The following is a 27,397-nucleotide window of genomic DNA, read 5'->3' on the forward strand; positions in this document are numbered from 1 at the left end:
GCCCCGCGGGAGGCGGGCGAAGGGGCTGCGCGCGGGCCGACAGCCCCGGCTCCGCCTCGCTTCCCGCCACGCTGAGAACGGGGTCCGCGCTGCACGGCCAGAGAGGCCCTGAATGCCGAGAGCTCTGCTGGAGCGGCAGGGAGCGAATGGAGACTACGCGCCTTCACCCCCGCAGTAAACGTTATGCCGCTTGGGATTAATCTGCCATGGACGTTAGTGTACTGAGGTCGAGGAAGAAATCCAGCAGCACCAAACGCAGTTTGCTGTCTCATTTACAGTGTCACTGGTAGGCCCAGCGTGAGTGCCAGGCCATGCAGGCAGAGGCACGCTCAGGAAACTCGGTGTAGCCCAGTGAGCTGGGTAGTAGCCGGTTTCCACCAGAGAGCAGTGGCAGATAATGCTGGGAAGTTGGGTTGGACTCTTGGCAGGATGATGAAGCTTGGATGAATTCCACATCCCTTTCCCACTCTCCAGCCTCCTTCCCAAAACACACAGAACCAGAAATTTGTATCATAAGTTTTATTCCCGATGCGGGATAGATTCCTTCCATCCCCAAAATGAATCACATGCTGCCCTGGAGATCTAGGAGATTCTCCCGTCTCTGGGGAAAGAGTACAAAGGCAGTGCTGGGGACAAGGAACACTCCGCAGTTCCCCACGCAACTTATCTTCCCCTTCTCACTGAGGATAGCTGCTCCCCACTAATTAGTCCTCTCATCTATTCATCCCTTAAAAAAAAAACAAAAAACACAAGCACCTTACTATTAACAAAAACACATCTCAAGTATGGGTGGAACGGTCCTGGGCTGGGACACCAGGTCAAGGACCGCCAATGGAGGAGGGAAGGGGAGGAGAGAAGGAGCCATCACTGTTTCTGCTGCAGGGCCTCCTTCCTTGCTGCATCCTGTAGTAACTGCGTGTCCACCTCATCTGCTGGCAACTGCACATAGCGGACCACTGAGCCCCGGATGAAGCAGTTCTTCACTGATAACTAGACAAAGGTAGGCAAATGTGAAAACACCCTTAAAAATGTCCTCTACCCACCCAGGGGCCTCCTGTTTTCGAGGTGTTTCCTCTTTTCCACCATTCCCAACTCACCATGTGAGGGTATTTCTCAGGGTCTGTGACACTGATGTCAGTTAGTTTTATGTTGAGATACTAAGGAAAGAAAATGAACACCACCATTAGCCCTAGAGACAAGATACAAATACCCCATCCTTTTTTTTTTTAATATATCTTTATTGATTTCAGAGAGAGGAAGGGAGAAGGAGAGAGAGAGAGAAACATCAATGATGAGAGTCACTGATCGGCTGCCTCCTACACGCCGCCCCCAACTGGGGATGGAGCCTGCAACCTGGGCATGTGCCCTGACTGGGATCGAACTGTGATCTCCTGGATCCTAGGTCGACGCTCAACCACTGAGTCATGGTGGCTGGGCTACCCCATCCTTAACCTTTTTCCCTTCTCCTTCCCCAAGACCAGTCCTAGGCCCTTGCTTTGTCTTACCTGATCCACAGAATGGAGGGTTCCACAGATGCTGTCAGGGGCAGAGGGAAGGAAGAACCAAATTAGTTTATACCAAAGTCAACACAGAGGTGACTTGAGAGCTGAGATAAGAACGTGGTTTGGAAGTCAAGGACTTGAGAAAACCAGAATAAGTGGAATCAAAAGGGGGCATTCCTAAGCCCTAGAGTAGGAAAGACAATGCTTCCAGAACAGTTATTTTCTATTGTACATCTTGCCCTACACCAACCCACTCTTAAGAGCCATCTTGTATTTCTTCTGTATTCTGTATAGCATTTGTAATTTTTACAGCCACTTTTATAATCTTTTAGCTTATCTGACAACAAGCCTGTAGAAAGTAGCTATTACCATCCAGGGGCTCAGAGAGGTTGTGTAACTTGCCCTCGTTTAGAACAAATAAACAAGCACTCAGTCCTTATCTGCCTGACCCCAGACCATCAGCTATTTTCAAACATTTATGGCTTTGGACCCAGAGCCCCATATGTAAACTAGATAAAGCAGCTAGCATTGCTCTTGAAGGGACAATGGATGTTCTCTCCCTTCCCAATCCCTGAAATGTTAATGAGGAATGTTATCATATACCAGTGTTCCAAGCCCCGCTACCTCTCTCTCCCAACTTTTTAAATTTGTCAGTGGCTTCAACACTAAGTCTCACAACCTCAAATCCCATGAATTGTATCTTTACCCTGCATGCTCCATAAATCCCCATCGTTGGCTGATGTCTAACATTTCTGTAATTCTCCTTCTAATTTGAATTCTACAAACCAAGTTCCTTTTACTTTACATATACCTCAATCCAGGCCATCCTCCAACCTGGCCACCCTATCCTAACCGTCCAGTGTGTCACCACCAGATTCTAAGTTCCTTAGAACTGTGGTGCTAAAATACTGATGTGTGCTCAAAGGTGTCATGAATCCATGACAAAAGGAAACACAGGCAAACATAGTGTGTACTGAGTGTGTATGTAGTATGCTGAAGGTTGTCAATTTTATTTCCTAAAAATGACTTTTTTATTTTGGGGGGTAGGGGAAGAAATATCCATTTTTTATCCACTAATTTATGTATTCATTGGTTAATTCTTGTATGTACCCTGACTGGGGATAGAACCCACAACCTGGCCTACTGAGATGAAGCTCTAACCAACTGAGCTACCTGGCCAGGGCTAAAAAATAACTGTTCTTGATTGTGTCCTTCATATTTTTTTGGTATTAAAATTTCTTAAGTGAAATTATTTTAATAAATAGCAGTTTTAAAAAATGTCCTTATCTTGCCAAAAATAAAGTTGGCACCTCTCTGTTGGACCCTCGTTTTTGTAAAACTTGAAGTCTTTGAAATCTAGTGTCTGAGCCCTACTGCCTCAGTGGGGGTTTCACCATATCCCTGGCTCCTGAAAAGCCTTTGACAGCACCTTACTACCATGTGAAGCACTGAAGTAACTTCCAGGAATTGTATAAGGTGGTATTATTTAATTCAATTCCTTAATGAGATATTTGGCACAAACAACAAGCCTGAGAGAAAGCTCTTCTCCCAACCCAGTGGATTACCTTTGAACCTTAGTCTTTGCTTTAGGACCTGGAGCTAAAACATAACAGTTTTTTGCCATGTGGAAGGCCCAGGAAGGAGAAAAGAGAAAAATAAAAACCAAGTTATCTCACAGAATTGCCTAGGGTTGGTCTGGGTTTCCATAGCTGTCTCTCTATGTGGCCCTAACCTATATGCCACCAACACCATATGCATTGCTAGTATAAATGAAATCTCTGATGTAAAAGGCAAGTCCCTCTCCTCACCATTCTCTGCCATGTCAATGTTTCTTCCATTAAGAAATAATCTCACATAGAAATGTGGAAGACACTGCTGGGGAGAGAATACACTGATTCAGACTTTCTAAAGGACAAATAATAGGTATCACTATTTTATTATTTTTAAAATCTTTACCTGAGGATATGTTTTTATTGATTTTTTTTTTAATCCTCTCCCAAGGATATTTTTTCCATTGCTTTTTAGAGAGAGAGTGGAAGGGAGGGAGCGGCGGGGGGGGGGGGGGGGGGGAGAGAAACATTGATGTGAGAGACACATTGATTGATTGCCTCCTGCACCTGCCCCAACTGAGGCTGGAGATTGAACCCGCAACCCAAGTACGTGCCCTTGATTGGGACTCAAACCCTTGACCCCTTGGTGCACTGGTGAATGCTCTAACCACTGAGAAACACAGGCCAGGGCTGTTTTTATTGGTTTTTAGAGATGAAGGGAGGGAGAAAGAAGGAGAGAGAGAGAAACATCAGTCGGTTGCCTCCCACAAGGGCCATTACCAGGGATCAAGCCTGTAACCTTTCAGTGTATGGCACAACGCCCCTCCAATCAACTGAGCCACCCTGCCAGGGCAGGTATCGATATTTTTTAATCTTCACTATTTTAAATGTACATCTCATTTAAAGGATTTTTTTCTAAAGAATTGGAAACCGCCTGTGTCCAATAGCAAAGCCTTGGTTAATAAAGATGCCATACAGACATCAATAATGTTAAAGATAAACTTTATTGACACAACATCTGTTTAAGTGAAAAGCAAGTTTCACAACTACACTGAAAATATGATCTTGTTTATAAGTTTAAAAACAAACAAAAAAAAGGCCCTGGTTGGGTAGCTCAATTGGTTAGAGCACCAACCCGATGCATCAAGGTTTCAGGTTTGCTCCCCTGTCAGGACACATACAAGAATCAACCGATGAATGTATAAATAAGTGAAACAACAAATTGATGTTTCTCTCCCTTCCTCTCTCTCAAATCAATAATAATAAAAAAATTAAGACAAAATTGGATTTCAATTCTGGCTGTGTCACTTACTAGTTGTATAGACGAGCAAGTTTCTTAACCTATCCAATCTTTAATTGCCTCACATGTAAAACAGCAACAATAGTACATGTCATACAGGAGTATTATGAGAATTAAATGAGTTAATAAACATATTCAGAATAGTGCCTGGTCAACAGGAGGTTCTCAAACGTTAGCTGCTTTTCTTTCAGCACACATTAATTAAGCTCCTGCTATATACCAGGCCTATGCTAGACACTAGGTACAATGCTGAGCTTAAACACTGTCCTGGCCCTGTTGGAAGGGCAGGCCATAAACAGTAAACATATTTCTCTGAAATCACAATTTGAGAAGCACCCACTAGAAAGAAAATAAGACTATGATAGAAGGATCTACTTGGCTAGAAAGGCCAGGAAAAGCCTCTCCAAGGATACAGCATTTAATCCAAGTTCTGAAAGATGATTAGGAGCTAATGATACTAAGGGTAGGGGATGTAAGAGCAGTACAGACAGAAGGGATTGGTCTTGTGTATATCCTTTACATTTTCTTTAACAAAAGGGAGACTATGCCACATATACTATTTTGCAACAGCTTTCCACATCAATATAGCTCATTCCTGTGTGACAGCTGTGTAATACGGATGTACCACAACATAACCCACCCACTCTTGATAGCTATTTGTTTTCCATTTTTGCTACTGCATACAAAACTACAAACATCTTTGTACGTGTATCTTTACTTGTGGAACTGACTCTTACATTTCTAGAGGTCGAGTCAAAGGAGTATATAATTTAATAAGAAAAAAATGATGCTTATTTTGTAAAAAATGTTGATGCATCCACTCTCTGACTTCTCTGTACTTTTTATTTACATATTTCTTTGTATTTTTTTCAAATACAAGAAACAACTCCACAGCTAATCTGTCAGCTTAAGGCACAAGTCATTTATTTCTTCACTCTCTCCCCCGCCTCACCCAGCACTCAAATAATGCTTGTTTAATTAAAGGTTTCAGGGCCCTGGACACACCCACCCCCTACAGACTTGGAATAGGTACCTACCTCAGGTCATTCTTGAGTTCCACGACCACATCCTTGCCCACAAGGGACTTGAAAAAGGAATAGAAGAGCTATTGGGCAAGAAAGGGAAAACCATCATATGGGGAGAGGCCTGGTAGGGGGAGTGGCCTTGGGCCACTATTAAGACTGGTATTGGGATCCCCACCACATCTGCGGCAGGTCTCAAACTTCACAGGGAAGTGACAGGCATGAGCATGTTGCTGGAGCCCAGACGACTGCATACTTCATCGAGCCCCTGCCCTGCCCTCGGGCTCTCGGGGATGGCTCTCAATCCACCATCTCTCCTGGGGCCCCTGCCCACTCCTAGGGAACTGGAGAAGGTACCCCCGGCCAAACCCCCGAAGCCTGGTCTCGGTCAGGGAAATGCTCATCGAGGTCTAACCTTTCCCTGTCCTGCTGTCCCTGCCGGCTCTCCCTCGGGTTCTTATTTTTTTCTTTTTAAGAGAAAAAAAACTCCATGTGTTCCCATATGTTTCCCCAGAGAACTTAAGGCGCAGGAACTAAGAGTGGAGGGAACCCCAGGGCCCAACTCCAGCGCAGAGGGACGTAGTCGGACCCCCACCACCCCCAACCGCCCGGCCCCCCGCTCTCCTGAGGACGCCCCTTGTGACGTCACAGTACCATCGTGCTCGCGCAGCGGGCTGCCGGCCGGACCGGGCAAGTGAGGGCCTGATGCCGCAGGCGGACGCCGGGCGGGAACCGGAGCGCGATCCCGCGTGGGCCGGGAGCGCTGGGACGCCGGGAGTGCTGAAGGAGCGCGCCCGCCGCTCGGCGATCGCGAGAGGAAGGCGCGCTGCCGGGGGGCGGGGCTAACGCCCGGGGGCGGGGCTTCCTGCCTCCCGGAGCCTCCGCGGCAGGCTCCACGGCGCAGGCGCGGCCCCCCGCCGCCCGGGCGGCGGGAAGCCCCTCCCCTCTCGGAGGTGTTTCGTTTCCACGGGGGTGCGGTCCGCGGCGTGATCTGCTCACACCCTGCACACACTTCTTACTGAAAACTGCTGAGAAGTTTGTGAAACCTCGTGATTTGTACACTTTCCTATATGTCACGCTTCCTTAAAAAGTTAAAAAAATGTTGAGCATCCAAGATCGGGAGCTTGAGCACAAATCTTGATTTTATTAAAGGGTCCCTCCAAGTAAACATAGGTCTCTCAAGGCCCCAATCTCAGTCCACATTTCCCACACACTTTGCCTAGGGCTGTCCTGTGAAGGACTGAGTAAAACTAAACAGTGGCTGGAGGATGGAAATAGCCATTCTAATTGTTAGGTAGGGCAAGGGTCTCAAGGTCTGGACAGTTCCAAATATTATTTCTTGCTAAATGTCAAAATATAGCAGTATTTTGCAGATGCAGGAGTAAACAAGACACGAAGACAGGAAACTCGCCCTGATAAATGTGGCCAGTTGCAGAGAAGAAATCAATATGTAATTGACCCAATAGTGTACATAAGCAATGACTGAGCTTCCTTCAACGAGACAGAGCTTTGGCTATAAATCCTATCTCCTTTACTTGCTGCAAGTAAATAAAACTACTGTGGGACAACCACATTGCGCTCTTGAATAGAGCACCTCAAGTGGCAACGCCTTGAGTTTGGTAACATAATATTTCACATCCAAATATGTCCCCAAAATACAAAGGGTTACAAATGCAGTCACACATACTTCTATACTCATGTCCCCAAGATTTTTATAAGTATGTGATATAATAGGTGAGAATATTTTTTCAAGGAATAAGACCATATTAAATCTTCCATTTCTCATCTTGCACAAAAATACTCATTTGTTAGAAGTTTGTTGTAGAAATGTTTTCTACATGTAAAAGATGTAATAGCCCTGGTCAGGGTGGCTCAGTTGGTTGAGCATCGGCCTGTGCACCCAGAAGTCATTGGTTCCAGTCCCAGTCAGGGCACATGCCCTGGTTGCAGGCTTGATCCCCGGTAGAGGGTGTGCAGGAGGCACTCGATCGGTATTTCTCTCTCCCTCTCCCTTTCTCTCTAAAATAAATAAAAACAAAAATTGTAAAAAGATGTAATAATGGACTCTGAGTGCATAGGCGCTGGATCTAGACCCCACTTGTAGGTAACATCAAGGAGAAGTTTGCCTCCCCCCCCCCCAAGCTGAACTCTAAGCACCTAAACTGGTCTATCATTGAATATAAGCAGTAATTATAGTTAGCAACTGTTCCAGCTAGGGCTGAAAGTGCCTGATAATCAAGTTATTTTCCAGCTTGAAACAATTAGCTCATGGAAATTCAAATACTTTGCCCTTACCAGCTTAATCATTCACATTTAGCTCACAATCAGACCACACATGCTCTCTCCATGAACTTTCCTTTTCCTTACTTTTCAAGATATAGTCTAATAATACTAGAAGAAATTTGTTTCAGGAAAATTTACTGAGTGACAGACAACCATCCATACAGGAAGAAGAAAGTTGAGGAACCTGGAACTAAATAACACAAATTCATGAAATGGTTCAGAGGGGGTCCTGGTTTTCCTAAGAGTCTGATTCCAGAGTCAGAAACAGGACATTGGAGTGTGAAAAGATGGCATATGGGACTCTTCCATTGGAATCCCAAAGGGATGGTAACTTAGGTTCAGGTCCAGTCAATTCAAGAATCAGAACAATGTTTGAAGATGAGTGAAACAAATTCACCTTAGAGGCACCCTAGAACCCTCCAGCTCCAGATAAGATTAATCTACTTCTTCAATGGTGGGGCCTGTGGCAGCCCTTCCAGGTATGTACCCTGTTCCACAGGAAGGCCCAGTGCATCCTCCCTGGTAGAGTTTTGTGATTACTGGGTTACACACTTGCTCCAGTTCCTTTCTCTTATGATCAAACTCATCTTTTTCAGCTAGTTGATTGGCCTCCAGCCATGAAAGGACCTCATTGCATTTATCCAGTATTTTCTTTTTATCAGACTCACTAATCTTACCCTTCAAGCCTTCATCACTCACAGCACTCTTCATGTTAAAAGCATAGGATTCTAAGGCATTTTTTGCAGCAATTTTCTCTCTCTGGACCTCATCTTCAGCTTTATATTTCTCGGCATCCAGAACCATGCGCTCGATCTCCTCCTTGCTCAGGCGGCCCTTGTCATTGGTGATGGTGATCTTGTTGGCTTTGCCAGTGCTCTTGTCCATGGCTGTTACATTAAGAATACCGTTGGCATCAATATCAAAAGTCACTTCGATCTGAGGAACTCCTCTGGGTGCAGGAGGGATTCCACTCAGGTCAAAGCGCCCCAGCAGGTTGTTGTCCTTCGTCATGGCCCTCTCGCCCTCGTACACCTGGATCAGCACCCCCGGTTGGTTGTCCGAGTAGGTGGTGAAGATCTGCGTCTGCTTGGTGGGGATGGTGGAGTTGCGCTTGATCAGGGTAGTCATCACGCCCCCGGCCGTCTCCAGCCCCAAGGACAGGGGAGCCACATCCAGCAGCAGCAGGTCCTGCACGTTCTCAGACTTGTCCCCCATCAGGATGGCTGCCTGCACCGCCGCCCCGTAGGCCACCGCCTCGTCGGGGTTGATGCTCTTGTTGAGATCACGGCCATTAAAGTAGTCCTGTAGCAGTTTCTGCACCTTGGGGATGCGGGTGGAACCCCCCACCAAAACAATGTCATGGATTTTAGCCTTGTCCATCTTGGCATCCCGAAGGGCCTTCTCCACGGGCTCCAGAGTGCCCCTAAAGAGGTCTGCACACAGCTCTTCAAACCGGGCTCTAGTAATGGACGTGTAGAAGTCAATGCCTTCATAAAGTGAATCAATTTCCAAGTTGGCCTGGGTGCTGGACGACAGGGTCCTCTTGGCCCTCTCACAGGCGGTGCGCAGCCGCCTCACGGCTCGCTTGTTCTGGCTGATGTCCTTCTTGTGCTTGCGCTTGAACTCCTCCACGAAGTGGCTCACCAGCCTGTTGTCAAAGTCCTCCCCTCCCAGGTGGGTGTCCCCGGCTGTGGCCTTCACCTCAAAAATCCCATCATCTATGGTCAGGATGGACACATCAAATGTGCCTCCACCCAGATCAAAGATCAGGACATGTCGCTCTCCCTGACCTGCTTTATCTAAGCCATAGGCAATGGCAGCAGCTGTTGGTTCATTGATAATTCTTAGTACATTGAGACCTGCAATCACGCCTGCATCCTTGGTAGCCTGCCGTTGAGAATCATTGAAATATGCTGGCACAGTGATCACAGCATTCGTGACAGGGTGGCCCAAAAAAGCCTCAGCAGTCTCCTTCATCTTAGTCAGCACCATAGAGGAGATTTCCTCTGGATAGAAAGCTTTTTGCTCCCCTTTGTAGGATACCAATACCTTGGGCTTGCCTCCTTCATTGGTTACTTGAAAAGGCCAAAGTTTCATATCTGATTGCACTACAGGATCATTAAATTTTCTGCCAATCAGACGTTTGGCATCAAAGACAGTGTTCTGAGGATTCATGGCTACCTGGTTCTTGGCTGCATCCCCAATGAGCCTCTCAGTGTCGGTGAAGGCCACGTAGCTGGGGGTGGTGCGGTTGCCCTGGTCGTTGGCAATGATCTCCACCTTGCCGTGCTGGAACACCCCCACGCACGAGTAGGTGGTGCCCAGGTCGATGCCGATGGCCATTCCCTTAGCAGCAGCCATGGTTTTCTGAGGCCTAATGAGAAAAAGTGAGATAAAGTATTGGCAGAGTACTTCTTTATTCTATTTTATTTTAAATTGTGGTAAAATACACATAACATGAAATTTACCATCTTAACCATTTTTTAAAACTATGTCTTTGCCTGGCCAGGCGTGGCTCAGCAGTTGAGCATGGACCTAGGATCCAGGAGATCATGGTTTGATTCCTGATCAGGGCACATGCCCGGGTTGCGGGCTTGATCGCCAGCTGGGGGTGTCCAATGATGACTTTCTCATCATTGATGTTTCTATCTCTCTCTCACGCTCTCTCTTCCTCTCTCTGAAATCAATAAAGACATATTAAAAAAAAGAAAAAAAAGAAACATCAATGATGAGAGAGTCATTGATCGGCTGCCTCCTATAGGCCCCCCACTGGGGACAGAACCAGAAACTCAGGCATGTGCCCTGACTGGGAATCGAACCTCGACCTCCTCGATCCTAGGTTGTTGCTCAACTGCTGAGCCACCTGGTTGGGCCCATCTTAGCCATTTTTAGGTGTACAGTTCGTAGTAAGTTCATTCACATTGTTGTCCAACCAATCTCCAGAACTCTTTATCTTGCAAAACTGAAATTCCATGTCCATTAAACAACTCATCATTCCCTACTTCCACTAGCTCCTGGAAACCATCACTTTCTGTCTCTATGAATTCAACTACTTTAGATCGCACATACTAGTGGAATTATACACTATTTCTTTTTTTGTGATTGGTTTATTTCATTTAACATAACAAAGTTCACCTATGTTATAGCATGTGTCTGATTTTCCTTCCTTTTTAAGCTGAATAATATTCCATTTTGTATCCACATTTTATTCATGTATTCCCTCCCTGGACTCTTGGGCTGCTTCTGCCTCATAGCTACTGTAAATAATGCTGTCATGAACTCCCTGTACAAGTATCTTTTTGGTGTACAAATATCTCTTCCAGACAATGCTTCCATGCTTTTTGGACAGGCAGACAAAAGCATTCTTGGCCTACATGACTTGGGAAGGCAGTGGGTGTAACTGTTTTCAATTTTTCACAGGTTCTGACTCAATTGTCCTGTCCTATGTCTCTGATACATTTTATTCTGGGATTGTACCGGTCTCGCTGATGACCTAAGATTATTTTACCTTCTGGTCCCTGCATGACACATTAATTGCCACACTTGGGCTTAGCTGCCTTCCTGGCCTCCTTTACCCTCTACTAGGGATTTGTGGGAGTAAATCTAGTAGGTGGTGCGCTCCAGAGAGTCTCTTTGTCTAACCTTTTACCTAAAAAATCCTGTTATCTAGAGACAGAACAGACCAGCTCCTCCACCTCCTTCCAGCTGCTGTGACCCATCCAATGCCGCGGTTGCCGACAGCCCACACCTCAGACTTACACTGGAGAGACCGGCAGGACTTCCTCAAACACGGACCTGCCCGTCTCGCCTATGCCCACCCCATTACAAACAGCCCTCCTGGTTCACCTATTCTCCCGTTGCCTTCGCTCCAGTTTGGCTATGTCCGGACTGAGGGGCCTCTGTCGGTGGGGGCTCCCTCAACATCTGCCGCGCGCAGCCGGTGTCCCCCCACCCCCCACCCGCCCGCCCGCCCTAAAGCTTTGAGCCGGCCGCAGCCCCCTCGTCCGCATTCCGTGCTAGCCGTGAGGTCAGAGGCAGCGCCTCCATTGTAACGCGACCGCGGGGAGCAGCGTCAGCACCCCCACCCCGGCTCCCGCCCCGTCCCCGGCGTCACCCCGCCCACCCCGCCGGCCCCTCCCCCCGTCTCTCCTCCCCTCCCCGGGCTGCGCGCGTCCAGCGAGGCCCGGAAGAGTCTGGAGAGTTCTGGGAGGGGCGGCACCCGGGCGCTGATTGGCCCGAGAGAGCCGGGGGCAGGACGCCCGCGAAGCCCCCGGAATGTTCCCGACCCGCCGCCGGCCGAGCTCGGGGATTGGGCGAGCGGGGAGGCGGGGCTCGCCGAAGGGTGATAAGCCCGGAGCCGGCGGCCGCGGGGCAACGGCGAGCCCGCGGAGACGAGCCGGCGAGTGCAGCGCCCCTGCCCCGCGTTCCTGAGCCCGCCCCGCGCAGCCCCGCGGCCCCGCAGCCCCGCGGACGAGCCTCTGCGGCCCCGGCGTGCAGTTTCCCGTCTCGGAAAAGACCGAGCCGCTGGTCGCGGACCCCGACCGCCGCTTTCGGAAAAGGCCCGAACCTCGGCGCGGTGCGAGAGAGCAGGGCGCCGGCATGGCTAAAACCACGGCCATCGGCATCGACCTGGGCACCACCTACTCGTGCGTGGGGGTGTTCCAGCACGGCAAGGTGGAGATCATCGCCAACGACCAGGGCAACCGCACCACCCCCAGCTACGTGGCCTTCACCGACACCGAGCGGCTCATCGGCGACGCGGCCAAGAACCAGGTGGCGCTGAACCCGCAGAACACCGTGTTCGACGCCAAGCGGCTGATCGGCCGCAAGTTCGGCGACTCGGTGGTGCAGTCGGACATGAAGCACTGGCCTTTCCAGGTGATCAGTGACGGGGACAAGCCCAAGGTGCAGGTGAGCTACAAAGGGGAGACCAAGGCGTTCTACCCCGAGGAGATCTCGTCCATGGTGCTGACCAAGATGAAGGAGATCGCCGAGGCGTACCTGGGCTACGCGGTGACCAACGCGGTGATCACCGTGCCGGCCTACTTCAACGACTCGCAGCGCCAGGCCACCAAGGACGCGGGGGTGATCGCGGGGCTGAACGTGCTGAGGATCATCAACGAGCCCACGGCGGCCGCCATCGCCTACGGCCTGGACAGGACGGGCAAGGGGGAGCGCAACGTGCTCATCTTCGACCTGGGCGGGGGCACCTTCGACGTGTCCATCCTGACCATCGACGACGGCATCTTCGAGGTGAAGGCCACGGCGGGGGACACCCACCTGGGAGGGGAGGACTTTGACAACAGGCTGGTGAGCCACTTCGTGGAGGAGTTCAAGCGCAAGCACAAGAAGGACATCAGCCAGAACAAGCGAGCCGTGAGGCGGCTGCGCACCGCCTGCGAGAGGGCCAAGAGGACCCTGTCGTCCAGCACGCAGGCCAGCCTGGAGATCGACTCCCTGTTCGAGGGCATCGACTTCTACACGTCCATCACCAGGGCGCGGTTCGAGGAGCTGTGCTCCGACCTGTTCCGGGGCACCCTGGAGCCCGTGGAGAAGGCCCTGCGCGACGCCAAGCTGGACAAGGCCCAGATCCACGACCTGGTCCTGGTGGGGGGCTCCACCCGCATCCCCAAGGTGCAGAAGCTGCTGCAGGACTTCTTCAACGGGCGCGACCTCAACAAGAGCATCAACCCCGACGAGGCGGTGGCCTACGGGGCGGCGGTGCAGGCAGCCATCCTGATGGGGGACAAGTCTGAGAACGTGCAGGACCTGCTGCTGCTGGACGTGGCTCCCCTGTCCTTGGGGCTGGAGACGGCCGGGGGCGTGATGACGGCTCTGATCAAGCGCAACTCCACCATCCCCACCAAGCAGACGCAGATCTTCACCACCTACTCGGACAACCAGCCGGGGGTGCTGATCCAGGTGTACGAGGGCGAGAGAGCCATGACGAGGGACAACAACCTGCTGGGGCGCTTCGAGCTGAGCGGCATCCCCCCGGCCCCCCGAGGCGTGCCGCAGATCGAGGTGACCTTTGACATCGACGCCAATGGCATCCTGAACGTCACAGCCACGGACAAGAGCACCGGCAAGGCCAACAAGATCACCATCACCAACGACAAGGGCCGCCTGAGCAAGGAGGAGATCGAGCGCATGGTGCAGGAGGCCGAGAGGTACAAGGCGGAGGACGAGGTGCAGCGCGAGAGGGTGTCGGCCAAGAACGCGCTGGAGTCGTACGCCTTCAACATGAAGAGCGCCGTGGAGGACGAGGGGCTGCGGGGCAAGCTCAGCGAGGCCGACAAGAAGAAGGTGCTGGACAAGTGCCAGGAGGTCATTTCCTGGCTGGACTCCAACACCCTGGCGGAGAAGGAGGAGTTTGAGCACAAGAGGAAGGAGCTGGAGCAGGTGTGTAACCCCATCATCAGCGGACTGTACCAGGGGGCGGGCGGCCCGGGGGCGGGGGGCTTTGGGGCTCAGGCCCCCAAGGGGGGGTCCGGCTCAGGCCCCACCATCGAGGAGGTGGATTAGGAAGCTTTTCCCAGATGCTCATGTTTGTTCCGGAGGAGGTGGAATTCAAGGCTTTGCATTGCCTTATGTATTTGCCTTTCATCAGCTCTGAACTTTGGAAATTGTTTGCAAAGTGTTTTTGTGAAGTTATGAACTTGCTTTTTTTTTAAATGTAAATGTAGAGATGTGTTTATACTGCCATCTTTTGTTCTTTTTTGTAATACTCATAACAAACTGCTCCCTCTAAACTGTTTACTTCAAAGTAAATAAACTCCAAGTTGTGTGATGTCTTGTCTGCCGCTGTTTTATTTTGAGGTCAGAAGGTCTGCCTAATTTGTGTGTTTTTATAGCGTCTAAAATCAATGGTAATGTGCCTCTTAGGAAAGGTTAGGAATCTGGACAAATAAGGCCATTATTGCATTGTGATACCTTTCTTTTAGGCAAATGGTATTCTTAGATTTTTTTAAACAATTAAAACCTAAAAAAAAAATTTTAAACCTGCTTATTTACAGTGGTTTGGGTTTTGGTTGCCTCCAGGTTGGCGGAGGGGGTCTACTCCATGTAAGGGTGGCCTCAAAAGGAACTTGGGGTTGGGTTTATTCCTGGAGAAACAGGCAAAGGAGAGGCAGTTAGATGGGAAGATCATGGCTACTAATTTCAGTGAGTACACCTGATGTCTCAAAGCCCTAATATTTAATCTGGATTCAACATGAAAGGTGAGGCCTAAATTAGCAGTGAGGAGATCTGAGTTCAAACACTAGCTGGCTGAATTATGCACAAGTGCATTAGCCACTCTGACCCCTACTTCTTATATTTCATTTTATTATTTTGTCATTAATCCTAACCTGAGGATATTTCTCCCATTGATTTTTAGAGAGAGAGGAAGGGAGAATGAGAGAGACAGCGAGAAACAGTGGTGTGAGAAAGACACATCAATCAGCCGCTTCTCACACGTGCCCTGACCAGGCTGGGGAATCAAACCTGCAGTCCAAGTACATGCCTTTGATTGGGTATGGAACCCGAGACCCTCCGGTGTTCAGGCTGATGCCCTAACCACTAAGCAACACCAGCCAGGGCTACTTACATTTTAAAATTAAAGGGTTTGGCTGATGCCTCAGCTATAGTTCTTATTTATGAGAGGCTGCTGAGAGAGAAATGCCACATTTCTAGCAGTAGTTGAGTACATTTTAAGTGTACCACTGAGTACCTTAGGAAGGTGTCATTGAGAATTGGGTGCCCCAGCAGGACTCCAATATTTTCGTGCTGTTATGTGCCAGCCACTGTACTAGGGCCTTTTGATTTTACTAACCCTCATTCCACCACACTGACTTTAGGTAGTGTTTGACTTTCACAGGTGAGCATATTGGGAAACTTAAAAGTTCTGGCTTAACTAAAATTTAAAGGTTGAAGATAAGCTCCTGTTCAGCAAAGATGTTGAACCTGGACTCCAACTCAGGTTTTACAGGTTTTTGCCATGCTGCCCCAAGTCCACAGGGCTTGTTTGTGCATGCCTGGTTCTGGGTTATATTTCTACCCTTGGTTTCACTATCAGTACCCCTTTTACCTTTATACAGTCCTAAACAATTATGTCAGATAAGCAATAAAATTGATGACAAAGGTTTGGTATTTGTTAATTTAGAAGGGGAAAAACTTGCAGCTCTATACTGGGAAGACCTATTAAAGGCTTTCTTCCCTTGGAGATGCTTCATGTCCTAGCTACTAGCATTCTAGAAGTAATCCCCTCCACAACTTCCCTGTTGGGAAAGGCCTGGCACAATCCTCAAGGCTTGGAGAAAGAGCCCCTTTAAAAATCAATTGCAGCCCGGCCAGGCGTGGCTCAGCGGTTGAGCATCAACCTAGGATCCAGGTGATCCGGGTTTGATTCCAGGTTAGGGCACATGCCCGGGTTGCGGGCTCGATCCCCAGTCAGGGACATGCAGGAGGCAGCTGATCAATGACTCTCTCATCATTGATGTTTCTATCTCTCTCTCTCCCTCTCCTTTCCTCTCTCTGAAATCAATAAAGATATATTTAAAAAAAAAAAAAAATCAATTGCAGCCCAGCCAGCGTGGCTCAGCGGTTGACTGTCCACCTAGGATCCAGATCATGGTTCAGTTCCCTGTCAGGGCACATGCCTGGGTTGTGGGCTGGATTCCTGGTAGGGGGTGTGCAGGAGGCAGCCAGTCAATGACTCATCATCTATCTCTCTTCCTTCCTCTCTCTGAAATCAATAAAGACATTAAAAATCAATTGTATTTGGGGTTACAAAGATGTTTTAGAACTAGATCGAGGTGATAGGTGCACATTATAAATGTACTAGGTACCACTATATTGTACACTTGAAAATGGTTATTTTATGTCGTGTGAATTTCACTTCCACACAAAAAAGGTCAAAAAATTGTATCAACATTCCATAAAAACACTTTATAAGCTTACGTGTACCTCAAAACCTACCAAACCTTTCACTAAATACTTGCCTTTGAAGAAAATACAGTATCAGGGAATGGCACATACAGGTAGACCTTGCCTTGTAAGTTTGGAAATGGAAATCTAAGAGATGCTTAGGCTTCCAGGCCAGCTTATAAAACAGCACATTTAACCTTCAAAGTAGTTGAAGTGTAACACTGTGGACCTTAGCCACTACATAAATCCGTCTTCATGGGGATGTCCATTTGCAACAGGACCCTTTGAGCTGCAGGAGCATTTGTGACTGTCATCTGCAGACAATAGTGACTTTTCAAGCCAGCAGCCAGTACCACTTCTTGGGGTATGGGGAGGGTGGGTGGAAAAGCACGGGAACAGGTGAGGGCCTGCCAAACACCTCTGCTAAGAGAGAGCTTAGGGAATCTGAAACAACCTTGGAGAAAACAGTTCCTATGCTAGGTCAAGGTTATTAAGTAGGTGTTTTATTTATTAAGAAATAAACATAAAATGTTATTGTGTGCATACTCTTGCACAGAGTACTTTGAAAGTAATCACTTTGGTCCTGGATGGTATGGCTCGGTTGGAGCATCTGGTGCACCGGGAGGTCACGGGTTCGATTCCTGGTCAGGGCCCATACCTAGGATGCAGGTTATGTCTTGGTAGGGGGCTCACAGGAGGCAACTGATCAATGTTTCTCTCTCCTTTCCTCCCATTCTTAAAAAAAAAGTCAGTAATAATAAAGCACACACACCAAACAAAAGAAAATAACCACTTTGTAAGCTCAAGAAGGCTGAGGCAATCGTAGAATTAGCAAAGAGATTCTGTAGTACCATACCTGGAGGAAGTGATGTATTGGGTAGCAAAAGAAACTTTGTGGGAGGGGCTATGCCTCAAGAAAAAAGTAACTGTAGGTGATGAAACAATTTTCAAAATGGAATACCTCCCCTAATTCCAATCTGTTATCTCCCTATACCAGCCCTCAGGAGGCAGGTGGCTATGGTAATGTGGCCGATTTCATCTGCCTTTTGAACCCAAGATACTGCTTTATTAGTAACCTATATACTTACTGTTAGTCCTGGTGTTTAACAGGCTTCTGTCACCAAAAATGCAGAAAATATACCAAAACAAAAATTATTTTATGTGCGAGAAGTTGGGCTTTTGCTTAAAAGAGGAAATGGGGTTACTTCAGATGAAGAGCAATATTGGCAATTTCTAAGGAGGCAATCCTTACCGTAGGAATAAGAACCCTTAACTGTCATGCTTCACACTAACCGATCAGCCTCAATCAGTCCTCTTGGGTCACCCCCTAAGGTAGGGGTGGGGAACATCTGGCCCACCCTGAGAAACCGTTTGGTCTGGTCCTGCCAAGACAACTGCAGGCAGGACTTGAAATTCAGTAAATTGGGAAGGTTTCTTCATAGCTAATTTTTAAGTTGATAATTTGTATGGCCCACAATGAAGCTATAAAAGTCCAAATGGCCCTTAGCAGAAAAAAGGTTCCCCACCCCTGCCCTAAGGCGTCCGCCGCAGTTCACGGGGACACAGCAACCCCAACCATCGTTGCCCTCTCCTTGCGCCGCTCATTACAAACACAGGCTCCGCCCGCCTAGCTCAGCGTCTGAGCATCGACCTATGACTCAGGAGATTCCGGTTCCGTTGGGTCAGGACACAGGACCGGTTGCGGGCTCGATCCCCAGTGGGGGGGGAGGTGCAGGACGCAGTCGATCAAAGGCTGACCATTGACGTTTCTCTCTCCCCCCCTTCCTCTCTCTGAAATCAATCAATCAATCAATATATATATATATATATTAAAAAATACTGGAGCAGCGGGCCAGTTCCGGTCAGAGGCGGACCGGCCCGGCCCACAGACGGGGAACGCTGAGGAGTCCAGAAGACGAGAACCGCTCCCAAGGCTCTTCGGCCTCTCTACCCCTCCAAAGGTCCCAACCGGACAAGGGACTGGAGCCCGGCGGCGGGGCGGCGGGGCGGCGGGGCGGCGGCGGCGGAGACGAGCAGGACCCCAGGCTCGGGGCCCCAGCCTCTCCGGGCTCGCGCTCCCCTGGGCCGTGGGGACCTCTCCTTCTCCGCCTGGCCAGCCAATTCCGCCGGCTTAGTTGTATGAGTTACAGAACTTCCCAGTTTTCGTCTGACACATTAGCTAGTGCCAGAAATTTTAAAGGTCTCTCCTTTTCTTCTTTAATCACGTTTTGAAAAAACACTCGCAAAACACCTGACCGGGCCAGGCATCTCGGTGGCCAGCCCCGCCGCCAGGCCCCGCCCCGCCCCGCCGCCAGGCCCCGCCCACTCCCGCCGGGTCGGGGAGCCCCGCTGCGGCTCCCGGCTGGTTTCGGGCTGTGCCCGGAAGCTTCTGGAGTTTTCTGGTCTCCGAGGCGGCGGCTGACTCGTAGGACGCGCCTCAGTAAACGAACTGCGCCACCCAAGACTCCTACCCGCAACCCCACCCTAAAACGTCAGGCTGAGTCACCGCTCTACATTTACTTTCCAGAAGATTTTGTGGGCCCTGGGCCAGCCCGCGCCCAGTCCTTTCCCCTCTGGCGGATCAGTGTGTTGTGGAGGTGCAGGGGGAGGCGGGGCTGGGAGAAGCTGGAAGGGGGGAGCTGCTGGGGGATGGGTGGTCGGGAGTCAGACCGCAGCAGGAGGGGAGACCTGGCCGGTCACATACCCGCATGGTACCCCTAATGCGCAGGTGTCTAATGTTCACTTTCACTCCCTTCTTTTATGGCCATTTTTAGAGAAGGAAGCCATTGGGCCAATGTGCCAGAATTGGGAGGGTTCCAAACAGGGAGTATGAGCAGCCTAAATTCAGTCACTAGTTCTGTAATTACCTGTCTGTAGGACCAGACCAAGCCGCTGAACCTCTGATCCTTTGTGCTCATCTCTGAAAGTGAAAAGGTGTGGCTGAATGTCCTCTGCCTAGATAGCTTAAGAGCGTTCCTATAATAAACCAAAAGTAATGCCATAGTCCTGGTAGTAGTCCCCAGCCTTGTGATTGAGAGGTCAGACACGAGAATACGGGGACCACCAATAAAAGGGAGGAGGCAGCAACTTTTGAACACTATGTCACAGGCACTAAACTAAGGCCTTGTAATCCTATCAATCCCATTGCTGCCATCCTATGAAACAGGAACGTTCATTCTATTTTAGAGACCTAGAGACTTGTGTAATTATAAGTACTTCATTGTTATTTAAAAAAAACAAAAAACACTTCAACAAGGAAGTAGAGTTCAGAAGCAAACCCAGGTCTTCCCTTCCCCAGGTTTTTCCCCCCAGGCTGCTGGAAATCCACATGGTTCCCAGATCATTGAAGTCTTTGCTATTTGATTGTTAAAAATGCTTGCCTCTAGGTTTCATATCAGTTATTTCTTTTGCTAGTTCTGGATAAACTTAGTTATATACCATTTTTTAAAGTGAATAAAATGGAAGAGAAATGGTACTATTAAGAAACAATAGGAAAAAGGAGAGAAGAAAAAAATCTTGCAACTACTGAGAAAGGCCTACCTCCCTCACACTTCCTGCGCAGGCAGCCAGCTCTGGGTCCTCCCTCTCCAGTCCCCCACCCTTAAAGGTACCTGACAGCCCATCCAGCTTGGAGAACCTGAGTCTTGTTCCTTCCAAGCACCAAACCTGATAAAAAACTGTGAGCGAAAAAGGGAGCTATGCAGTAATTCTGACAAACTCAGGGGAGTGCCCATGGCAGGCCTGACAAGCTCAGTGACTAAAAATAACCACACAGATGGCGTGATCACAGATTCTTAACTGGGCAGGTCATAGCAGGTAGTCATGTCTCAGGCCTATAGCTTCCTTAGCAAACGTCAATCTTTACCTTAAGTGAGCTCTGTCCATTGTTCTTATACATCTAAGATAACATACCTTTGAAATGTCCATTTTCTTTTCCCACCCCTTGAAGACCCCCAGTATCAGAGCACAAGACCACTGCAGCATGAGACCACAGAACCCCGCATTGTTTTCTTGTTTCCTGATATCATCTCTGTGCTGTAAATGTTATTAACTGTCCTGTACCCACCAATGTAAAAGTATATGTTTCTCCATTTTGCCTTTTTAAAATTGCATTGAGGTGGCATTGGTTAATAAAAGTATATAGGTTACAGGTGTACAATTCTATTATATATCATCTGTATATTATATTGTGTTCCCCACCCGAAGTTCCATTTTGCCTTTTATCAAATCCTAGAGATTACCTCCAAACCATGCTTTCTCCTGCCTCCTTAACGTACCACCAATGGGCATCTTCCTTTGGTATTCTCCTTTGATTCTAATGTATAAAATATGCTGCAAAATTGCCATTCTCCAGAGCATTTGAGATCTTGCTCCCCAGCATATGTCGTCAGTTTGGTTCAAATAAAAATTCTCCACAGGTTTGGACATTTCTTACATCACAAACCTAACCCCATATTAATCAAGTTAAAGTTCTGGAAAACTTCTTGGGGTCCTTATAGTCACCTTAAACACCAATTAAACCTGTGACTGGGTTTCTGACTTGGGAAGCATCAGTGTGTAAAGAAAAGCAAAAATTAGGGAGACTCTCTTGTCAGGAAATGGAAAACAAATATAGATGTTTAGGTTTCCAGGCCAATCCACAGAGATATTTTTATTATTTTAAAAAATATATCTTTATTGATTTCAGAGGAAAGGAGAGGGAGAGAGAGAGAAACATCAATGATGAGAGTCATTGATCGGCTGCCTCCTGCACTCCCCCGACCGGGGATCGAGCCCACAACCTGGCATGTGCCCTGACTGGGAATTGAACCCTGATCGCCTAGATCCTAGGTCGATGCTCGACCGCTGAGCCATGCCCTGCCGGGCTTATTGATTTTTAGAGAGGAAAGGAGAAACATCAATTTGTTGTTCCGCTTACTTATGCATTCATTGGTTTATTCTTTTTTAAAATGTTTTTGATTTTTTAGAGAGAGAATGGGGAGGGAGAGATAGAAACATTGATTGGCTGCCTCCTGCACACCCCCTACTGGAGATCAAACCCGAAACCCAGGCATGTGCCCTGACCAGGATTCGAACCTCCATCTCCTGGATCACAGGTAGATGCTCAACCTCTGAGCCATGCCACGCTGGCCAGGCCCAAGGATACTTTTTTCCTTTGCTTTTCAGACAGAATGAAACGGAGAGACAAACTTCGATGCCACATCGATTAGCTGCCTCCAGCAAGCGCCTCGACAGGGGCCAGGGATGGAGCCTGCAACCAAGGCATGTACCCTCGGCTGGAATCAAACCCTAGACCCTTCAGTCCACAGGCTGATGCTCTAACCACTGAGCCCAAACAGCCAAGGCCAGTAAGAGGTGTTTTGATGGTGGCTGTATGTGTAAAATGCCGATTGAGCAAGGTGTTTTTTATTTTTAAAAAAATATATCTTTATTGATTTCAGAGAGAGGAAAGGAGAGAGAGAGGGGGAGACAGAAACATCAATGAGAGAGTCATTGATCAGCTGCAGCCCACAAGCCGGGCATGTGCCCTGACCGGGAATCAAACACCCATCGCCTGGATCCTAGGTCCAGGCTCAACCGCTGAGCCACGCCTGGCCAGGTGAGCAAGGTGTTCAAAAGCAGCATTCCTTCCCTTCATTAAAAACTGCCTCCTCCCATCATAGCTGGTTTTCTCCGTGGTTAGTGCTCCGGCCCCTGGACCCAAGGGTCCCAAGTTTGATTCCTGCCAAGAGCATGTACCTTTGTTGCCCCTGGTGGGGGGGAGGATTAAAAAAAACCAAAAAAACCCTGCCTCCCACTTGTGTACTCAGGTTTTCTGTGCTGTGCTCAAGAAAACATGTACATATGAGGGATGGGGCTGACAGAAGAGGGTGAAGGGGAGATAAATGGTGAGGGAAGGAGACTTGACTTTGGGTGAACACACAATATACAAATGAGGTATTATAGAATTATACACTTGAAACCTATATAACTTTATTAGCCAATGTAACCCCCATAAATTCAATTAAAAAAAGACATGTGGATATTCCCTGTACGGGTGGCTGGGCTGGTTGGAGTGTCCTCCCATACATCAAAAGGTTTCGGGTTCAGTACCTAGGTTTCTAGGGCACATACCTAGGTTTCTGGTTGGATCCCCAGTCGCGGGGAGACAACTGGTGCTTCTCTCCCCCTTCCTCTCTCTCTAAAAATCTGAACCTTGGGCGAGGATTAAAAAAAAAAAAAAGACGCGGATATAGCAGCAGGTCTTTCCCCGGGGTGTGTGAACCGCTTACTTTTGCTTTGATGTCCCTCACATCTTCATTCCTGGCACCTAACAAGGGGTCTTGCTGCCCAAAGGAATGAAGGAAAAAGGCCAAAATAAATGACCAAATGTGACCGTCTTCAAAACAGGAGGGAGGTTAACGCGCAGTGAGTTGGAATGCAGGATAAAATAACCGAGCGGGTGCACCGCAAATAACCCCAAGTTTTAGAAGCGCTGGACCGAGAACCTCGGTCCCGCCCAGCCCTCCCACCTTCAGCGTGACTTCCCGCCTGGCACCTGCCCAGCAGCCGGGGAGGCGCTGCCCAAGGGGGCCGAGCACCCCGGCCCTGCCCGGCGGGCTCGCCCACCCAGTCCCTTCATTTAAAATGGGTGGAGGGCTCAGGGGCATCGGGGCAGGGCCTAGGGCCGAGGTCGGGACGCCGAGCAGCAGCAGGCCGGCGCCGGGCTGGGCAGGAGGAGGGGAGGGACAGCCTAGAGGCAGGCAGGCCGCGGTCCTGGAGAACGTCCTTCTTCCTCATGCGGGAGTCCACTCCGGGCACAGGCGGAGAGTAGGCGTGGGCCGCGGAGCCGCGGACTCGCAGGGCCCTCCCCTCGCCCTCCCCTCCTCACCCCCTCTTCTCCCACCCCTCCCCCACCCGCCCCACCCGCCCCACCCGCCCCACCCCGCCTCTTCCTTCCCGGCACCGAGCACGTTCCTTCTCCCAATTTAAGAACTGCCTGAGCCCTCTCCCATGAATTGGACCAAATGGAAACAATAAAGCTTTTTGCAGGGGAAAAAAAAAACACGCCTGTTTACCTAATTACTTTTCTTTTGAAAAATACAGATTCACCCGTCCCCAGATATCCCGTGTAGCTTAAACATGTCAAAAACTATACTGCGCGCTCTCTCTCTGCTTCCCATTTTACAAATAAACTGGGAATCACCGGGGCCGCCAAGGCAACCCTCAGGCAGCCGGGGCTGCGGGGACCCTGGCGGACAGGCCCGAACGCGCCCCGTTCCCCAGCGCCAAGGTCCCATCAGGGACTCTTTGGCCCACACATACCCCACGCTCTGCAGGAGACTCGGGAACTTTTCAATCTTAAACGAGTTGGAGACCCACCCTCGCCGGCCTGCACCTACGCAGGAGCCAGGAGCAGACCCCTCGGGTCAGTCTCCACCAGGTGGCCGCGGCCAGCAGCGCGGGGCAGCAGGCACTGGGCGGCCCGAGGGCGCACCCCCACTTCCAGCACCGCTCCCCCTCCCCTCCGGCCCCAGTCCCGCCCCTGAGCCCAGAAGAGTCTGGAGAGTTCTGGGAGGGGCGGCACCCGGGCGCTGATTGGCCCGAGAGAGCCGGGGGCAGGACGCCCGCGAAGCCCCCGGAATGTTCCCGACCCGCCGCCGGCCGAGCTCGGGGATTGGGCGAGCGGGGAGGCGGGGCTCGCCGAAGGGTGATAAGCCCGGAGCCGGCGGCCGCGGGGCAACGGCGAGCCCGCGGAGACGAGCCGGCGAGTGCAGCGCCCCTGCCCCGCGTTCCTGAGCCCGCCCCGCGCAGCCCCGCGGCCCCGCAGCCCCGCGGACGAGCCTCTGCGGCCCCGGCGTGCAGTTTCCCGTCTCGGAAAAGACCGAGCCGCTGGTCGCGGACCCCGACCGCCGCTTTCGGAAAAGGCCCGAACCTCGGCGCGGTGCGAGAGAGCAGGGCGCCGGCATGGCTAAAACCACGGCCATCGGCATCGACCTGGGCACCACCTACTCGTGCGTGGGGGTGTTCCAGCACGGCAAGGTGGAGATCATCGCCAACGACCAGGGCAACCGCACCACCCCCAGCTACGTGGCCTTCACCGACACCGAGCGGCTCATCGGCGACGCGGCCAAGAACCAGGTGGCGCTGAACCCGCAGAACACCGTGTTCGACGCCAAGCGGCTGATCGGCCGCAAGTTCGGCGACTCGGTGGTGCAGTCGGACATGAAGCACTGGCCTTTCCAGGTGATCAGTGACGGGGACAAGCCCAAGGTGCAGGTGAGCTACAAAGGGGAGACCAAGGCGTTCTACCCCGAGGAGATCTCGTCCATGGTGCTGACCAAGATGAAGGAGATCGCCGAGGCGTACCTGGGCTACGCGGTGACCAACGCGGTGATCACCGTGCCGGCCTACTTCAACGACTCGCAGCGCCAGGCCACCAAGGACGCGGGGGTGATCGCGGGGCTGAACGTGCTGAGGATCATCAACGAGCCCACGGCGGCCGCCATCGCCTACGGCCTGGACAGGACGGGCAAGGGGGAGCGCAACGTGCTCATCTTCGACCTGGGCGGGGGCACCTTCGACGTGTCCATCCTGACCATCGACGACGGCATCTTCGAGGTGAAGGCCACGGCGGGGGACACCCACCTGGGAGGGGAGGACTTTGACAACAGGCTGGTGAGCCACTTCGTGGAGGAGTTCAAGCGCAAGCACAAGAAGGACATCAGCCAGAACAAGCGAGCCGTGAGGCGGCTGCGCACCGCCTGCGAGAGGGCCAAGAGGACCCTGTCGTCCAGCACGCAGGCCAGCCTGGAGATCGACTCCCTGTTCGAGGGCATCGACTTCTACACGTCCATCACCAGGGCGCGGTTCGAGGAGCTGTGCTCCGACCTGTTCCGGGGCACCCTGGAGCCCGTGGAGAAGGCCCTGCGCGACGCCAAGCTGGACAAGGCCCAGATCCACGACCTGGTCCTGGTGGGGGGCTCCACCCGCATCCCCAAGGTGCAGAAGCTGCTGCAGGACTTCTTCAACGGGCGCGACCTCAACAAGAGCATCAACCCCGACGAGGCAGTGGCCTACGGGGCGGCGGTGCAGGCAGCCATCCTGATGGGGGACAAGTCTGAGAACGTGCAGGACCTGCTGCTGCTGGACGTGGCTCCCCTGTCCTTGGGGCTGGAGACGGCCGGGGGCGTGATGACGGCTCTGATCAAGCGCAACTCCACCATCCCCACCAAGCAGACGCAGATCTTCACCACCTACTCGGACAACCAGCCGGGGGTGCTGATCCAGGTGTACGAGGGCGAGAGGGCCATGACGAGGGACAACAACCTGCTGGGGCGCTTCGAGCTGAGCGGCATCCCCCCGGCCCCCCGAGGCGTGCCGCAGATCGAGGTGACCTTTGACATCGACGCCAATGGCATCCTGAACGTCACAGCCACGGACAAGAGCACCGGCAAGGCCAACAAGATCACCATCACCAACGACAAGGGCCGCCTGAGCAAGGAGGAGATCGAGCGCATGGTGCAGGAGGCCGAGAGGTACAAGGCGGAGGACGAGGTGCAGCGCGAGAGGGTGTCGGCCAAGAACGCGCTGGAGTCGTACGCCTTCAACATGAAGAGCGCCGTGGAGGACGAGGGGCTGCGGGGCAAGCTCAGCGAGGCCGACAAGAAGAAGGTGCTGGACAAGTGCCAGGAGGTCATTTCCTGGCTGGACTCCAACACCCTGGCGGAGAAGGAGGAGTTTGAGCACAAGAGGAAGGAGCTGGAGCAGGTGTGTAACCCCATCATCAGCGGACTGTACCAGGGGGCGGGCGGCCCGGGGGCGGGGGGCTTTGGGGCTCAGGCCCCCAAGGGGGGGTCCGGCTCAGGCCCCACCATCGAGGAGGTGGATTAGGGGCCCTACCTTATTTTTTCCATATTTGTCTCTGAGACAGAGGGGACCCAAGATTCCTGCTGTTGCTATATATATAGTTTCAGTTCTGTACTGTTTCAGTTCCATCTAAAAGTTAGGTTAACCTGATTAACTTGATTGTCTTTATTTCTTCTTGCTATAACCAATGTGTTCTGTAGAATTCTTTGCATGTAATGTAATGTTGTTCTCTAGGGTGTCTTTTTTCTCTCTTAAATGAGTCAACACTGCCAGCTTCTGTCCTGTTTTAGGGGGGGGCTTTGTAAACACCAAAACTCATGGGATGTATTTTGTTTTTTATAATTTGTTAAGGATGAAAAATAAAGTAAAATGTTAATAATGTGTGCCTGTGTTTGTTTGGGAGGTTAATGGACTTTTCTGAAATGTCTCCATTCCATAGACGGCAAAAGGGACAATGCTTCTGAAGAGAGGTCCACATATTAGAAGCCAATGGCTATGGCTATTTTGGGGGGGGGGGAGGACTTAGTTCTAGGTGGTAAATGACATCCGTGTTAGAAAACAAAAATTCTAGGTGACTATTTTGATTGGGATGGGGCTTTAGAGAAAAAGGGGTTTGGGGAGGAGAGGTTGGTATGGGTTTAACGGCTGTGTTCAGAGGGTTTATGGTTCCTCATTTGCACTCATGTGGACAGAGCTCTTCAGTATCCACTTTTGACCTGTCAGTCTTCCAATCTTTTGTTTAGGTTATACAGTAAATACATTTGGGGGTGGACAAAACAGCAAAAACGAGCTGCAGATTCACACTCTGGCTCTGGTGATCAATGCAATTATTCTCTCAGTTTTGGTTGCCTCCTTTTATTTTGTCCAAATGGCCTCACTTCCAAAGTTCTAAGTTCATTTTGAGCAGAATTGCACTATAGACTTGAGACACTTTCAGCCATGGTCACCCAGCTGCAGTTATCCAAGTGAGATTCTGGAAGAGTG

At 50.5% G+C, this 27,397-nt stretch overlaps 4 protein-coding genes and 1 long non-coding RNA gene across 8 annotated transcripts; 3 read left to right on the forward strand and 2 right to left on the reverse strand.

Annotated features, from left to right (window-relative positions):
* The first annotated feature begins 5 nt into the window (after positions 1-5).
* LOC308558799 lies at positions 6-11,592 on the forward strand. 2 transcript variants are annotated; one of them, XR_013999050.1, is made up of 3 exons: positions 6-286; positions 883-1,000; positions 11,328-11,592. It is a non-coding gene; the product is annotated as an uncharacterized lncRNA (long non-coding RNA). The 2 variants fall into 2 exon arrangements; XR_013999051.1 differs by lacking the exon at positions 11,328-11,592 and adding an exon at positions 5,889-6,000.
* Positions 505-6,185, reverse strand: LSM2 (LSM2 homolog, U6 small nuclear RNA and mRNA degradation associated). Its single transcript, XM_081140750.1, has 5 exons — positions 6,029-6,185; positions 5,390-5,457; positions 1,506-1,536; positions 1,098-1,157; positions 505-990 (listed from the first exon to the last, which is right to left on the reverse strand). The coding sequence occupies exons 1-5, from the start codon at positions 6,029-6,031 to the stop codon at positions 865-867; spliced, it is 288 nt and encodes a 95-aa protein (XP_080996876.1). The 5' UTR covers positions 6,032-6,185; the 3' UTR covers positions 505-864.
* LOC308558796 (heat shock 70 kDa protein 1-like) lies at positions 6,360-18,505 on the reverse strand. 3 transcript variants are annotated; one of them, XM_081140747.1, is made up of 2 exons: positions 17,817-18,505; positions 6,360-10,031 (listed from the first exon to the last, which is right to left on the reverse strand). In XM_081140747.1, exon 2 carries the CDS (start codon positions 10,016-10,018, stop codon positions 8,093-8,095), a length of 1,926 nt encoding a protein of 641 aa, XP_080996873.1. In that variant the 5' UTR covers positions 10,019-10,031; positions 17,817-18,505; the 3' UTR covers positions 6,360-8,092. The 3 variants fall into 3 exon arrangements, with proteins under 3 accessions (XP_080996873.1, XP_080996872.1, XP_080996874.1); XM_081140746.1 differs by having other exon boundaries at positions 17,653-18,505; XM_081140748.1 differs by lacking the exon at positions 17,817-18,505 and adding an exon at positions 11,504-11,725.
* Positions 11,983-14,447, forward strand: HSPA1A (heat shock protein family A (Hsp70) member 1A). Its single transcript, XM_081140764.1, has one exon. It carries the CDS (start codon positions 12,257-12,259, stop codon positions 14,180-14,182), a length of 1,926 nt encoding a protein of 641 aa, XP_080996890.1. The 5' UTR covers positions 11,983-12,256; the 3' UTR covers positions 14,183-14,447.
* A 5,717-nt stretch (positions 18,506-24,222) lies between the features above and the next one.
* On the forward strand, positions 24,223-26,794 carry HSPA1B (heat shock protein family A (Hsp70) member 1B). Its single transcript, XM_081141004.1, has one exon. The coding sequence runs from the start codon at positions 24,512-24,514 to the stop codon at positions 26,435-26,437; it is 1,926 nt and encodes a 641-aa protein (XP_080997130.1). The 5' UTR covers positions 24,223-24,511; the 3' UTR covers positions 26,438-26,794.
* The last annotated feature ends 603 nt before the right edge of the window (positions 26,795-27,397 follow it).

This window comes from Miniopterus schreibersii (assembly GCF_964146895.1).
Source record: "Miniopterus schreibersii genome assembly, chromosome: 6".
Classification (NCBI taxonomy): domain Eukaryota; kingdom Metazoa; phylum Chordata; class Mammalia; order Chiroptera; family Miniopteridae; genus Miniopterus; species Miniopterus schreibersii.

Excerpts from the sequence above, each read along its gene's own strand:
- LSM2 (XM_081140750.1), bottom strand. Across the intron at positions 1,537-5,389 it reads GAACTCAAGAATGACCTGAG|CATCTGTGGAACCCTCCATT; the intron begins GTAGGTACCTAT and ends TGCCCCTGACAG. Across the intron at positions 991-1,097 it reads CTGAGAAATACCCTCACATG|TTATCAGTGAAGAACTGCTT; the intron begins GTGAGTTGGGAA and ends ACCTTTGTCTAG.
- LOC308558796 (XM_081140747.1), bottom strand. The coding sequence starts at position 10,018 with ATGGCTGCTGCTAAGGGAATGGCCATCGGCATCGACCTGGGCACCACC.
- HSPA1A (XM_081140764.1), top strand. The coding sequence starts at position 12,257 with ATGGCTAAAACCACGGCCATCGGCATCGACCTGGGCACCACCTACTCG.
- HSPA1B (XM_081141004.1), top strand. The coding sequence starts at position 24,512 with ATGGCTAAAACCACGGCCATCGGCATCGACCTGGGCACCACCTACTCG.